The sequence below is a fragment of the Ochotona curzoniae genome, unplaced genomic scaffold, assembly GCF_017591425.1.
Source record: "Ochotona curzoniae isolate NIBS_2020 unplaced genomic scaffold, NIBS_Ocur_1.0 scaffold_2453, whole genome shotgun sequence".
Taxonomy (NCBI): Eukaryota; Metazoa; Chordata; class Mammalia; order Lagomorpha; family Ochotonidae; genus Ochotona; species Ochotona curzoniae.
In genome coordinates this window covers 22,244,954-22,259,508 of record NW_024467094.1, presented here as the reverse complement: position 1 = coordinate 22,259,508, position 14,555 = coordinate 22,244,954, and the positions used below count along the sequence as shown (strand labels likewise).

Below are 14,555 nucleotides of genomic sequence, written 5' to 3'. Positions count from 1 at the left end.
ATGTGCATGGGGAAGGAGCGGGCAAAGGGGCAGCTGCAAGAGTTCTCAAAGAAGGGGAAGGGGCAGAGGGCTCCTGGTGAGAAGCAGTGGCCATCAGGCAACCAAGAGAGGGGCCTGGAAAGAAATCGAGTCGGTGGTGCCAAACAAGAAAACAGAAAAGAGAACCAAGCCAGGATCCCCGTCAGGCAAATGCATTTCCTTTCAGAAGCCATTCCGGAAATTACCCTCCCTCGAGATGGTTCTTGGAGTCAGTGAAGGCTCTGAGGGGGCATCCCAGGAATAGTCCCTGAGCTGCTGCCCAATAGACAGACGCATGGGCTCTTTTTTAAAAAAAGATTGATTGGTTTATTTGAATGGCAGAGAGGTAGTGAATGCAGAAGAGAGAGGTCTTCCCTCCACTGGTTCACTCCCCAAATGGCCACAGCAGCTGGAGCTGGATTGGTCCGAAGCCAAGAGCCTGGAACCCCCTCCAGAGCTCCTCCTCAGGTCCTCTTCCACTGCCTGCCCACTTCCATCATCAGGGAGCTAAAACAGAAGCAGAGCAGCCAGGACTCGAACCAGCATTCTGACATGGGATGCTGGCATTGCAGGTTGTAGCTTAATCCACTGTGCCACAACACCAGCCCTGTGTGTGTGCTCTTTTGAATTGAACAACATTTTCGTGCAGGTGGGGTTAGGGCTGGGTGGGGCCAGAGAGGGTTAGTGCAGTAGGGCCTCCAGACCCCCTGAGAGATGGGGTACAGGTGGGAAGGCCTTATCTGTCCTGCGGGCAGAGCCCCAGAGCACAGCCCCATTCCCAGCCCCACTGCCCTGTCCCTGGTACCCTGCTCTTGGAGGGGCTGGGAATGAGCAGCCCTCTCCCACCTGTGAAATGGCAGGAGGATGCTCCCTCTTGTGCTCTCCTCACAGAGGGCCCAGCCTGGCCTGGAGTGCTGGGGAGCAGGTGAGCCCTCAGTATCCTTCACACCTTCTGGTCCCATATGGGGAGGAAGCAAGGAAGGATGCGGCCTCTGGGGAAATCTGCTACCCTTCCTCTCTCAGTCTGGCCCACACTCCTACCCCACCCCCTGCCAGGCCCAACCCCCCGACCCTCAGCCTAGCCCCATGCAGAAATCAGAGGTTCCCACCCTCTAGGGACACAGTTCTAGAAGTCCCATCATATGGAGCAGGGGGTGGGGATGGCCCTGCTGCTTCTGCTGCTTCCTCCCCTTCCCTTCCCAGCTTGGGCAGCAGGCCTGGCACAGAGTGGGCGAGGGGCAGACACCTGCTATAGCAGTGAATGGTCAGGAGGGTGTGGGGACTGTCACTCCTCATATGCAGGAAGGGACGGGTATGGAAGCGAGGGAGGTGGCTCTGTTCTGCTCGGTCTGGGCCCCACACTGGCAGGAGCCAGCCAGCTGCCCTCCGGGGATAAAAGGCCCAGGGAAGGTTCCCCAGGGTCCTCCTCCACAGCTCTGAAACACAACACGCACACACACGTGCACACACCCAGGGGTGAGGAACCGGCACTCGTGGTCTCAGAGGGACAAAAATGGAAGCAGGCTCACCTACAGACAGGGATCTGTATTTCTAAACGTCCAGCCAGGTCCCCCCTCCCTAGAGCACCCCCTTACCCAGCCTCTAGGCCCTTTCCCGCCAGGAAACCAGGTCCAGCGCGGGGAGTGAGCTGCAGCTGACAAAGTCCCGGGGGAATATTTTGGACAAGAAGATGTTGTTCCTGGACACGGTGGTGATGCCTGTGTTGTCGCAGATGATGCGGGGCAAGGAGATCTGGGCCAAGGCCGCCTGCTGTTGTGCGCTGAACACGCCCTGGTTCTGCCACCAGAACCTGCATGGAGAACACAGCAGCCACTGTGCCCGAGGAGCTCCGAGGGAGAGCACAGCCCCTGGCAGCCCAGAGGTCTTCCCATCGGTGGCCTCCCACTCACAGCCCCCAGGTCCAGCACTGCTTTCCTCTCGTCCCCAGCCCTGTGGCCTCTGCCCGACCGAGAGCCAACCCTGCAGTCAGTCACTGGAGAAGGCCCAGGCTGGGACTGCCCATGCAGAAGTAGAACTCCTGCCACTCTGAGAGGAGGTCCTCTGTCCTCATGTCCCCAAAGAGGTGCCTGCAGAATAGCCACGACCTGGATGTGAAAGTTGGCAGGACTACAGTGAAAGGGAAGTCCGTGGGAAACCTGGGCAGCAGCCTCAACAGCGACTGACACTTCTGGGGGTGCACAGTGGCCTCACCAAGAACAGACAACCAGGCAGGCCTGGCTTTCGTCTTCTGGCATGACCATGGCATTGGCTCCCTTCCTGTTACACCCCCACTCCCAGCCCCCTGCAGGTTCAGGTAAAAGTCCCCCTGGAGTCTCTTTAGGACACATCGAAAACTCCCTGACTCTCACAGCCCCACACCCGACGCCCCCATGCCCCGCCCCTTGCCGCCCCTCACCGATCACCATCCCGCAGCTGCCTGAACTGAGTGCCAATGAGGCAGGCGAGCAGCGGGCCCACACGGCCGCCAGGCTGCAGGGGCTCAGCCACGCCGCCCATCCAGATGTCAATGTTGTTGGGCGTGCCATACTGCGCCATCAGCTTCCTCGCCAGCTGCAGGTTCTTGAGCACTGTGCCCAGCTCACCCACTGTGCTGGGTTGTGGGAGCCCACAGAAGCGTCTCCAGGCATTATACCCTGCATGCAAGTACAGTAGGGACAGGTGGCTTGGGTAGGTCCATGTGTTACAACTCCTGAGGTGGCAGGTAAGATCTGCATGCACATCATCAGCCCACAAAACCCACCCTCCCCAGCACCGAGGTCCTGCACAGAGGGAGCGCTGAACCCCTAGAACTAGGTGGGGAAACTGAGGGATAACGGCCGGGCATCTGAGGACCCTCACGTTCTTCTCTTGCTCTCCCAGTCTCAGGCAAGGCCTGAATTGCCATAAACCTTGCCAGGTCCAAGAATAAGGATAGGGCATCCCCCAGAGCAGTGCGGTGCGTCCCTCTCCAACCCAGGTTCAGCCAGGCTGGCCACCCTGTATGTAGGCTCTGGCTGGAGGCAGAGGCTGAGCCAGGCTCCAAGGGCAGTGCGGTCACTGATGAGGCCAGAGTCCATGGCCAGGTTCTGAATGTCCTCCACCATCAACCTGCTCATCAGTGGGGTAGGAGCAATCATTATCTCTCCCCCTCAGAGCTCATGCATGACAAGCCACATGAGGTGACGATGGGAGGAACTGAGTTTCAGGCTGTGGCTACTGCTGTGGTGCTGATGCTCTGTTTAAGGGTTCAGCATGCAAAGGAGTTAGAAATGGAACACATACACCCGGAGGGAGAGGCAGGGGTCTGAGTCAGCTGGCCAGGGCCACCATGGGCAGCGAGGTGCACAGGAGAGGGCAGGGAGCTGGGGGTTCCCTAGGCAGTGGTAGGCCCTCACCTGGCAGGCCATGGTCCCTGCTCCGCTGCATATTCAGGGCAGGCAGGTCCAGCCCAATCCTCATGACCTGCTTAAATAGCCGCTCCCGGATCTCATCCACAGCAATTTGATTCTGGCGATTCAGCTTGGCGGGGGTGGCCATGAGACCCCGCAGGATGGGGTCAATGCCACCTGGGGGCAAGAGGAACAAGGTGGGGAGAAAGATCTGGCTCCGTGTCCCAGCTCCGGTCAGAGGCAGGGCAAGTCCAGGTGGGGTGAAGGAGACTGGAGCAGAGGGCAGGCCACACACAACGCCTGGTGCCTTGCCCCAGGAGCAAGCCCTCACAGGGCCCTGCTTGGCTGCAGTGGCACCTGGTTCTCAGATGATGGTCATTCAGAAGTGCAAGGTGGCCTGACCTTCTGGGTCACAGAGGGAGAAGTCAGCGCCCTCTGAGGGCCACACATGCCACCCACTCCTTACTATTCCCCAAAGATAGTCAGGGGCTCTGAGGCTGGAAAGGCAGAGCTCCAGAGTTGGAAGGACAGACGGCCCCTCCCCGCTCTGACGGCTGTCCCCAAGCCCACCCCAGCCGCCTCAACTGCCAGCCCGCCCTCTGCTGGCCTGGGACCTGCTCACCTTCCAGCACTACCCTCCAGGTGGCAAAAAACACCGTACTGAGGGGGACGCGGGAGCTGGGCCCTGTGGGCTGGTACCGGTGGTCCAGGCGGAATGTGAAGGGCTGGATCAGGGTGTGACCATAGCGGAAGGCATTGGTGAAGACGTTGGCGATACGTGGGTCCACCGAATCATTGTAGCCGCGATACCTGGGCATGTACTTCCTCATGGCTCTTGGCCCGAGCACCAGGGGCAGGTAGTCCCGGTAAGTGATGATCTGAAGCAAAGTCACATGGAATGACCTGACCTGTGGGCATCCCTTTTGCCTGCTGTGGTTGTCACCACAGGGCCAAGTCTGTGCCTAACAGAGTGGCACAGGTGGCCAGACACTCTGCTGCTTACTGGCTGTGTGTCCTTGGGCAAGCTATCACCTCTCTGAGCCCAAGTCCCCAAATATACATTAAGGATGATGACACGGTCTGTTCTTTGACTTAGGTTCATGGCCTTGTGTTTGGGTTTCTGCTATCTCATTTCTCCAACCCCACAGGTGCCTTGAGAGTCAGGAAGTGAGAATTGCTAATCCTGTTTACGGTGCCCAGCAAGGCCCTATGACAGGGCTCCATTCAGGTTCATGGACAGGGAAACACAAGGCTACCTTCAGCCCAGCACAATCTCCCCTGAGCCAAAGGGAGTGAAAACACAGGCTCCCTCCGCAGCTGAACTGTGAGTTCCCTCTGATGCTCAACAGAATCTCACTTGAGTCTTAGCGTGAGTCAAAAACTCATCCCCAGCACCTGTAGCCGTCTGCCTCTGGAATCTCCGTGTGTGTGTGTGTGTGTGTGTGTGTGTGTGTGTGTCTTGGAAAGCACTTGAGGATGTGGGAGCATCAAAATGGAAACTGAGGAACACTTGCTGGGATAAATGAGGCTAAAGACGTCGGAGGTTGGGTGGGTGATGACAGAGGCAAGGTGGGGAGCGGGGAGAGCCAAGCATGGCAGTGAGAGAAGGGAAGGGAGGAGTGTTTACTGAGCCACTCCAAGAGGCAGACATCCAAGAGGCATTGATTAAATGGTCCCTACACCATTCCTGGACTCATGGGAAAGAAGAAAGCCTACGAAGGAAATGCTGGAAACAAAGTTGCCTTTGTCAGGTGTGGCAGGTGGTTGGGTACATAGCTTTAGGGCCCCATACTGAAGGAGCCACAGGTCAGGAGGGTCAGTGGCTTGCCCGGAGTCAGAGAGCCCAGATGCTGCAGGAGCATCCCCTGGGCACCCAGAATGGCCTACCTGGACCATGGCCCCTACAATTTTCCGGGCTTCCTGGTAGAGCTTCTCTCCATCCCAGCGGGGGTTCAGGCGCTTGAGCTGGGCGGCCAAGCGGTTATGCTCCCGCACAAAGAGGGTGTGCATGGCCGTGAGCTCAGGCATCTCACTGGAGCGGGTGTCCCCTGGAGGGAGCAGGAATCATGGTCTCTCCCAGAACAGATGGGCTCCACGGAAACTGCTCAGCCAGCCAAGGCTGGGACCTCCCTCCATGCCCCTGTTCTGCCCTCAACTCTGCACCCCGGGCTCCACCTTGCAGTCCCCTGGGCAGCCTCCCTCCCACAGGCCCTCATCAGGGTCTCCCTCTGCCAGGACACTGCTGGTCAGGTGCTCGCTCCATAGGCATCAGACCTGACACATGATCCAAACCAGCTCTTTGAGGACAAGAACCATGGCTTATGTATTTCTGTATTTTGCCCTCTCTCCTAAGTCACACACAGATGCATGGGGCTTGACTCAGTACCTGGTACAAAATACATGATTTATAGACATTAGCCTGTCAACTGAGGGAGCCTCCTTACCCTCTGTTCTTTCAGGCTCCTGTTCTTGAGAAACTCAACTCCTTTCTGCCAGAGACCAGAGAGATGGACAGACAGAAGCTCCTCAGCCATCTTAGGCTGGGAAGAGGCTTGTCTTGTTGCCAGCTTGTCACCATGGCAACTGATGAACTTCTGAAAGCCCTAAGCTGTGGTTGCCCTTGTGGCCCCAACAGGGTGCACGCCCTGTGCCCCCCTCCCCAGCCCTCCCCGCCAACACCCCTCAGAACGGACCTGCCAGGAAGCAGGGGATGCGCGCCGAGCGGTTGGTGAGGAGGCAGGGGTCGTCGTGCAAGTTGTCGAAGGGCAGCAGGGCCCGGCCGTGGTCGCTGAAGCGCTGGTTGACGGCCAGCAGCCCCAGCTGGTTGGTCTGGTTGCGGAGCCTCAGCGCCAGGGGCTCCTCACTGCCGTACACCATGCTGGCGTCCACGAAGGAGGTGAGTGCGTTCAGCTGGTTGCGAATGGTGATGTGGTTCCCGGGGCAGGCCGGGCAGGAGCGGAAGAAAGGGATGCAGTCGCGCTGGTTCTTGATGCGAGGGTCGTTGGGAGGGATCTGCAGCACAGGGGGGGAGAAGCTGGTCCCCTTCACTGAGGCAGGTAAGTGGGCGGGAGACACTGACCACTCCACACCCCTTAACCGGAACTGAAGCCTTTCAGGGCCTGGGGCCGCAGGGGCAGAGACCTCAGAACTTCTCAGGAGATGAAGCGAACGCCTGCTGGGCTGTGGGGCACCCTCTGGAGGGCGGCCAGCCCTGCTAACTCTCCTACCTCTGTCTGTTCTCTGCTTCCCCTCACCCCCCTTTCTAATCTCTCTTCCCCTGTCTCTCACTAAGGCCTTGTCATTTTCCCTCCCTTTCCTTCCTCTTCTGTGGACCCCCACTCTCACCCTGCTCCTACGCCAGGTCATGTGGGCGGGACAGGAAGCTCTCCTCCCTGGGGATGCACCCACAGAGGCTTCGGGGACATAAGGGAGGAGCCAGGACTGGGCCCTGAGTCACAGAGCCTGTGGCTCCATCAATGCCACTCAGGCAGCTGGGACAGACGCCCATGACCCCCCAATGGGCAACACCCCAGTGGGTGCCCTGGCTGGCAGCTGGCTGCGAGGAGGGAGGCAGGTTCCATCTGATAGGCGTTGACTGCAGACACATCCAGCCTTCCTCCAGGAGGGGCTGGAGAAGAACACCTGGCCCCATCTGGAAGCCATACTTTCCTCTGTCCCCACTGTGGGCGGGTGGCTGTGGGCGGAAAAAGGAGTAGGCACCTTGAGGGGGAAGCAGGGCGCCTGCTGCAGGCAGCTGATCTCGCAGTTTAGACCAGTGGTAAAGGAGACCCGCGCGGCTGGCTCGGGTGTGAAGTCCAGGTCATGGTCGATAAACTGGCCCCATTGCATGAACATAAGCGAGCGCTCCCGGTCCCCTGTCAGCTGCTCGTTGGGGAAGCGCACGATGGCGTTGGAGACAGCACGGGCCTACGCGACACGGGAGAGCAGGGGCATCAGGGGCGCAGGGTCCCGGGGACGCTCCCCGCGCCCCCGCCGCCCGCCTGCGCTCACCAGCGGCACCGGGAAGCCGCCGCGCTTGGCTCCCGGCGTCCAGCCGAAGGGCAGCGAGACGCCATCCTCGTATTCCGCCGGCAGCCAGCGAGCAAAGGCCCGGTTGGAGGCCCCCAGGGTGGGGCTGCGTCTGCAAGAAGAGGACCAGGCGCTGTGAGGAGGGGGCTAGGGAGGGACGAGAACCAGGAGGCCCCTCTGCGCCGCTGCCCTGGGGCTGCACCTGTTATTACAGTGCCCGGTGATGGTGCGGTACTTGTCGTTCTCCGGGCACGTCACCCCCACGTCCTGGTAGGCGCAGCCGCTTGACATGGACAGCAGCCTCAGCTGAAGGGGAGTCAGCACATCTGCGGGGGGCATTGGGGAGGAGTGTGAGGAATCCCACCCACCCGGGCCCTGGGGATGAGTGGCAACTGCGGTTACTAGCAGGGGTCTCTAATGGAGCAGGGACCCGGATGAAAGGGGCCCTAGTACCAGTGACATTGAAGGGCCGGGGTTGCAGGGTTCGCAACTTCCTCTCCAACAGCTCCAAGGCCACGTGCAGGTAGTCAGCGGCCCTCGCAGCTGTCCTGGTGGCCGCGACTGGCTGCTTGAAGTAAGACAACAGGTCCATGGGGCTGGCTGAGCCGCTGCGGAGCCGCTGCTTGATGCTGCTTGGAGAAGTGAAAGAGTGAGGACAGCAGGAGGGGGGATCCAGCAGTGCCCACCAGGTGGACATGCAGTACAGGGGAGACAGGCCCCCAGAGGGGGAAATGAGTGGTTTGGTGGTTTTGTTTGTTTGTTTGTTTGTTTTTTAAGTATTATTTTATTTATTTGAAAGGCAGAGTGACAAAGAGAAAGAGAAGCAGAAAGAGGTCTTCCATTTGCTGGTTTCAATGGTTGGGTCTGGGACAGGGTAAAGTCAGGCGCCCAGAGCTCCATCGGGGTTTCCCATGTGGGTGACAGGGACCCAGGCATCAGGCCCCTCCTCTGTTACTCTCTTAAGTGCATTATCAGCAAACTGGCTCACAAGTGGAGCAGTCAGGACTGGAACTGGCTCTCGTATGGAATGCCAGTGCCTGCAGGTGGGAGCTTAACTTGCTATGCCACAGTGCCAGCTCCAAAGGAGCTTTTTAATTTTTACGCAAAAAGTTGAGTGTCCAGACAGAAACAAGGCCCTGAGATGATGTTACAGACTTTTTCATGTTCAGGGTCAGAGGAACACAGACACACAGGGTCCAGCATCTCACATAACAGGCCCGCCCTCCATGCCCAGAAGTTGCCCAGTGCCTGCTCCTTCTCCAAACCGCCTCACGCTGCGCCAGCGGGGAGCACCTCCCCACCTCTCCCGCTGCTCCTTGTAGGCTTTGTCCACCAGCCGCTTGGCCTCCTCCATGCAGGTCAGCACCACTGAGGTCTCCACCTTTCCCAGCACTGCTGCCCAGAACAGAGAACTCAGGATCAGCAACAAGCCTGAAGCACCCCACCAGGGCCCAAGAAAAGAAATGCTGGGACTCAAAGCCCCCCACGCCCTCACCACCTTGCCTGTCTTCCTAAGCTGTTACCTGGAGTGATGCCGTCAGAGGACTGGAGCATGGCTGCCATGGCCAGGAGTCCTGCTAGGGTCAGGAGCAGCCTCATCTCTACAACGAGACCCCCAGCCCAACAGGTGCCCTGAGGAGACAGTCCCACCAGCCCTCACCCTCTGCAGTCCCACTTCAGTGGGCCCTGGCTGTGGTTGAAGCCAGGTCTGCTCCATCGAGGGGTCCAGGCACTTCCACCCCCTCACCAGCCATGACCACCCAGGCCCCGAGGAACGCACCTCCACAGCACACCTAACACTGGCAGCATCTCCCATCTGTAGCTGAGCTTTTATGGCCTCTAGACTGGGAGTGGGGCGGGGCTGAGGGAGGTCTGTCCCCAAAGACTTCACCCTCTTCCCTCCCTCCCCTACTGAGGTTGGAGTTCCCAGAGAAGAACCCTGAAATGGAGAGGAAGGACAGGAACAGGGGACTAGCGACACTTCTGGTGTTTGAACTTGGCACCCCCCACTCAGGGGCTTCTCAGTTCCATATTGTTTGCCTAGACCAGCGCTATTTGCAGCAGGTGAACACAACTAGCCCCTCTGAAACTCTGGTTGAACGGAGTGCCCAGGGTCCCTGGGAAAGGAATGAGTCCAGAAGCAGGAAGTGTGAGGACTAGAATGGCCTAGGGGAAAAGTGATGCTGGAGGGGAGACCCATTGTGACTGCCACCCATCAACCTTGGGGTGTCACCCTGAAGTGCAGCCCTGGTTCCCGCCAGGCCTGAGGAGACAGGAAATCTGGCTGGAGGCCGTTGGGCTTTGCAGGAAGGAGGACCCTGGGAACATGGGCTCGGGACCAAGGTAACTTCCCCTCTCCATCCCCCTCCTGCCTCATGTGTGCCAGCTGGCCTGAATTTCAGGAACGAGGAGAAAGTGGAGCTGCTTGTGGTTAGTGGTCAGCCCAGGGCCTCTCTGAGACAGCATGCGTGCCATCGGGAGAATCTGGGTTAACGGTTCTGGGTCAGTCTGAAACAGAAGGGCAAGTCGCTTTCCTGAGAAAGGCAGACCAGGAGGCCACCGTTCTTGGCAAGGAGGGCAGAGGCCCATCCCTTAGGGCTCTGCCCACCCTCCTGACCCTCTCAGGCTGGGCGCTTGCCAACTGTGGTTCCCATGTTCCATTCTGCTGGCCTACCTTCAGCCACCTTGCTGCCACCCACTCTTGTTTTCTATACCCAGGCCAGGTCTTGGCCAAGGAACAAAGGCTGGTGACAGCTGGACCGCCTTCCTGTCTGCTGTGGGGTGTAGGGCCTGAGGTCCTTGGAGAGAAAGCACTCCTGCAGCCTAGCTCTGCCAGCTGCTTGCTGTCTTGTGGTCTTGGTCGGATGGCTGTGAATCAACTTCTAGAATTGTATGACCTTTGGGAAATGCTTTTTTAATCTCATCAGTAACCTATTTTCATTGATGAGAAGTTAGAGAATACTAATAAGCATAAGTAAAAATGAATTGAAAATACAAGAAGTTAGATTGTGGTTAATATTTTTTTCCTTCAACATTGAGCATTGTTTTTCACTTCAATAATGAGGAAGGAAAAATGTTTCATATTCAGGTGTGCACATTTTTTGTCCTTAAATGTTTTAAAATAATAAATTCATTATATTTTTGATGATATTTATATAGTTAAAAGGGATGCGTGCCTATAAGGACCTCCAATTAGAGTGGGGAGGGTCAAGCAATGGGGGAAAGTAGATGAGACAGCTGCCTTCAATCCCCTTTTTCCTTCTGGTATCTGGGGAAAGTAGAGTGAGGAAAGGCCACTCCCAGTAACCCAACTGCATCAGTACCCAGGAGTGGGGGAAGGCCACCCGACATCATCCCAGGGTCCCCGATGAGGAACCTGTTCCGAGGATACTGCTTTAGGTGGTTTTGATAGTTCTGAGGGCCTGGTGCAGTAACCTAGCAGCTAAAGTCCTCACTTTGATTGCAGCAGGATACCATATGGGTGCCAGTTCTAATCCCGGCAGCCCCGCTTCCATCCAGCTCCCTGTTTGTGGCCTGGGAAAGCACTCAAGAACGGCCCAAAGCCTTAGGACCCTGCACCCATGTGGAAGAACCGGAAGAGGCTCCAGGCTCCAGGTTCCAGGCTCCTGGCTTTGGATTGGCTCAGCTCTAGCCGCTGTGGCTGCTTGGGGAGTGAATCAATGGACAGAAGATCTTCCTCTCTGTCTCCCCTCCTCTCTATATATCTGACTTTGCAATAAAAATAAATAAATCTTAAAAAAAAAAAAAAAGATAGTTCTGAGATGCTGTTGATTTCATTGCTCCAAGGTTGAGGTAATCCCTCCCAGGTCCACTGGCTGATTTAGCCCACCTTCAAGTCTCAGTTCACTCAGATATTTGCCTGGGAGAGATGTCCAATTTGCTCTACCCTCTATAGTACTAGACATCCTCTGCAGGCCTCAATGAACTGGTTGTCATGTCCCCCATGAACACCTGGGCATACCGCTCACCACACGGACCTCAGCAACCATGGAGACCTAGTTCTGACACAGGCGCTCCACAGTCAGACCACAGATCCTATGATTGTCACCACAGCCCTCCTCCGTCTGTGTCTGGCAGACACCTCCTCCACCCCCTCCACCCTGGATCCCACGTGCCTGCTCTGGGTGTGTTGGAGACTCAGCACACAGCGTGGCCGGACATGCCCCAGCCGTGTCTTGTCCCATGTCTTGTCTTGTGACCCTCCAGCTTCCCGTCCTCGGGGGTGGCCTTGGCAGGCCACGGCAGAAACTGTGATATTTTGGGATTGTAAGACTAACACACACACACACATACACACACACTCGCTGTGCCCTCAGGGTTCCCCACTCAGATCTCCTTAGTCTGTTTCTCCTGAGGCAAAGCCGACAGGTTGTGGGATAACGGCCCCCTTGGCTACTGCTTGCAAAACAGCTTGTTCTTTCTCAACACTGTTTAAGAAACGCTTCAGTTGGGATTACAGCCAGGTTTCCTCTGTGTGTGTGTGTGTGTTTCTGGAGAGAAGGAGGCAGCCTAGAAGGCTAAGGAAGGTGAGGATGACAGGGGTGAGGGGTGGGGAGGGGTGCTGATCTGACACTTCAGTCACACTCAGCCATACTGTGTTTTCTCTGATAATTTTTAAAGTTAATTTTGAATTCTACAGGTACTATCTTGATGTGTTTTGAATCGACATTCTGTAAAGGTTTGTTTATCTTTTCAAAAGGCAGAGTTAGAAAGAAGGAGAAAGAGGCAGACTTCTGTCTACTGGTTCACTCCCTAAACTGTCACACCAGGACCAGGCTGAAGCCAGGAGCCAGGAATTCTGTGTGCCTCTCCCAGGCAGGTGGCAGGGACGCAAGCACCTCGGAACATTTTCCTGTGCTTCCAGGTGCATTGGCAGGGAGCTGAATTGGAGGTGAGATGTAACCACTTGGGGACCCAGAAGAAACTCCCAGCTCCTGGCTTTGGACCAGCCTAGCTCCAGCAGTTGTGGCCAGTGGGGAGTGAACCAGCAAATTGAAGATTCTATCTAACCAGCTAGCTATCATCTCTCTAGCTATCTATCATCTAGTTATGTGTCTCTCCCTTTCTGTCTTTCAAATAAATTTTTAAAAAAACAACTTAAAACCATCTTTCCTATTTTAAGATCATAAACATATTCTCCTATATACTCCTATACAACCTTCATGCTGATTTTTATGTATAGGTCATTAAACATTCTATAATTTTTATGTATGTGAATAGCACGGAACAGTTGCCTTTCTTCCCAGATGGCTAACAGTTATCCTGACGCCTTTAACTGAATAATCTGTCATCTTCCCACCGATTTGAGATGTCGCGTTTGTCATTTACCATCAATTTTGCATTTCCAGATAGTTTTGTTTTACTAATCTGTCTATTTCATTGTCAATATCAGATCACTGTAACGACTATAATTTGCTAATACGTTTTGATTTCTGGTAAGATAAATTCCCTTTCCTCATTCTACTTTTCGAAAGAAACTTCCACATTCTAATGTATGTACCTGTTCTTCGGAGTCTTTGAATGCTAGGCTTGTTCCATGAGACATCTTGTTGAGATTTTTATTGCTACATATACCAACGTGGCAGCGTTGATATCTGTGTGAGATAGTTTTCTCATCCTTGTTCATTCATCCATTCCACGCGTGTTTACTGGGTCTCCAACACTCATCTGGGTCCTGGGGACACGGTCACTGATGAGTTATTGGGCGTGTGAAGTATACATCCGGGCTAACACATTCCACTTATTTGTCTTCTTCAATATCCTTCACCGAAATACTATTGTTTTACTCATAAATGACTTGTCTCATTTCTTGATGGGTTTTACCCCCCTGAAGTATTCTTTTTAAAATTGTATATAAATTAATAAAATTTCTCCTCAGAACTTGTAAAATTTCATCAGCAATTCTTTTTCCTCTAAAGTATCCAGGTAAGTATCCGAAGGAAAGAAAGGAGGGTCAGTGCTGTGGCGTAGTGAGTAAAGTCACCACCTGCAAGTCCGGCATCCCACATGGGCACCGATTGGAGTCCTGGCTGCTCCACATCTAATCCAGCTTCCTGCTTATGGTTTGGGAAAGCAGTGGAGGATGTCCAAATTCCACAAGACTCTGCCCCTACGTGGGAGACCCGGAAGAAGTTCCTGTCTCCTGGTTTAGATTGTTCAGCTCTGGCCATTGCGGCCATTGCAGGCATGAACTAGCAGGTGGAAGAACTTCTCTGTCTCTGTCCTTCTTTCTATAAAAATCTTTCAAATAAAAAATTTAAAAATACACCAAAGAACTATTAAACTAAAAGAATTAAATCTCATCTTTATTAATCAGACTCATTAAGGTTTTAAAAAGACTAATAAACTTACTGCCAGTTAAGACATGAAAAAAATGTCTATTGGCTCCTGGCTGTGAGGTGCGAATTTGGCGAAGTCGGGCAAGCTTCAGCTAGGTGGCCTTTTCTTCCAGCCAATATCACTTGTGGCTAATTGCAGGGGCCCAGCCCAGCAGCAGCAGACTGACCACAGCAGTATGGGCCTCGGTCCTGGCCCCATGCACTGATCTGGTGGGCTGTGGGTTCTGTGCATGACCAGAATTGCAGCACTGGAGCCATGGGGCTCCACCTGGTACCTGGGCTTTCCTTGCAAGTAGTCAACAGTCCCTGCTGGAAGGCTGGTGAGAGCAGCTGCTGGAACTTGGAGGGTGCACAGGGCAGGAGACCACCATACCCTGGAAATTGGATGGTGATGCTTCCTGTGTCTGCCAGGACCGCCAGCCAGCTGTCACTGACCTGCGACTCCCACCCACAGACATCCTCACTTCTCCCCACCCTGGCCCCTGGGGAGAGGGACAGTGGGCAAAGACAGTCCAGACACCTGCTCTCCACCATGCGGCTGCTGGATCTCTTTGGCCACCCTCTGCACCCCCTAACACGCCCTGCTCTGAGGTTTCTGAGTATCATTGCCCCTTTTATCAGAATCTTGCTGTCTCAGAGAGTCCCCTTTCTTTATGTCAAATGGAATTACGTGTAGCATTTGCATGCTGGTTGGGCTTTTCTCACATCTAGTACTTCTACAGAAGTCAACCCGAGATGGAGGTGTGTGCTCTGCCCACAT

At 55.2% G+C, this 14,555-nt stretch overlaps 1 protein-coding gene across 1 annotated transcript; it reads right to left on the bottom strand.

Moving 5' to 3' along the window:
• Nucleotides 1-396: 396 nt before the first annotated feature.
• Nucleotides 397-9,067, bottom strand: MPO (myeloperoxidase). The gene is made up of 13 exons (XM_041000583.1): nt 8,960-9,067; nt 8,738-8,831; nt 7,890-8,065; nt 7,639-7,762; nt 7,419-7,548; nt 7,128-7,334; nt 6,101-6,419; nt 5,295-5,455; nt 4,030-4,285; nt 3,414-3,584; nt 2,435-2,672; nt 1,614-1,828; nt 397-525 (listed from the first exon to the last, which is right to left on the bottom strand). The coding sequence occupies exons 1-12, from the start codon at nt 9,033-9,035 to the stop codon at nt 1,621-1,623; spliced, it is 2,160 nt and encodes a 719-aa protein (XP_040856517.1). The 5' UTR covers nt 9,036-9,067; the 3' UTR covers nt 397-525; nt 1,614-1,620.
• Between the last annotated feature and the right edge of the window lie 5,488 nt (nt 9,068-14,555).

Coding starts and splice junctions, on each gene's coding strand:
- MPO (XM_041000583.1), bottom strand. CDS start 9,035: ATGAGGCTGCTCCTGACCCTAGCAGGACTCCTGGCCATGGCAGCCATG. Junction 8,066..8,737: donor TACAAGGAGCAGCGGGAGAG/GTGGGGAGGTGC, acceptor TTCTCCAAGCAG/CATCAAGCAGCGGCTCCGCA. Junction 3,585..4,029: donor CTGGAGGGTAGTGCTGGAAG/GTGAGCAGGTCC, acceptor TCTTGCCCCCAG/GTGGCATTGACCCCATCCTG.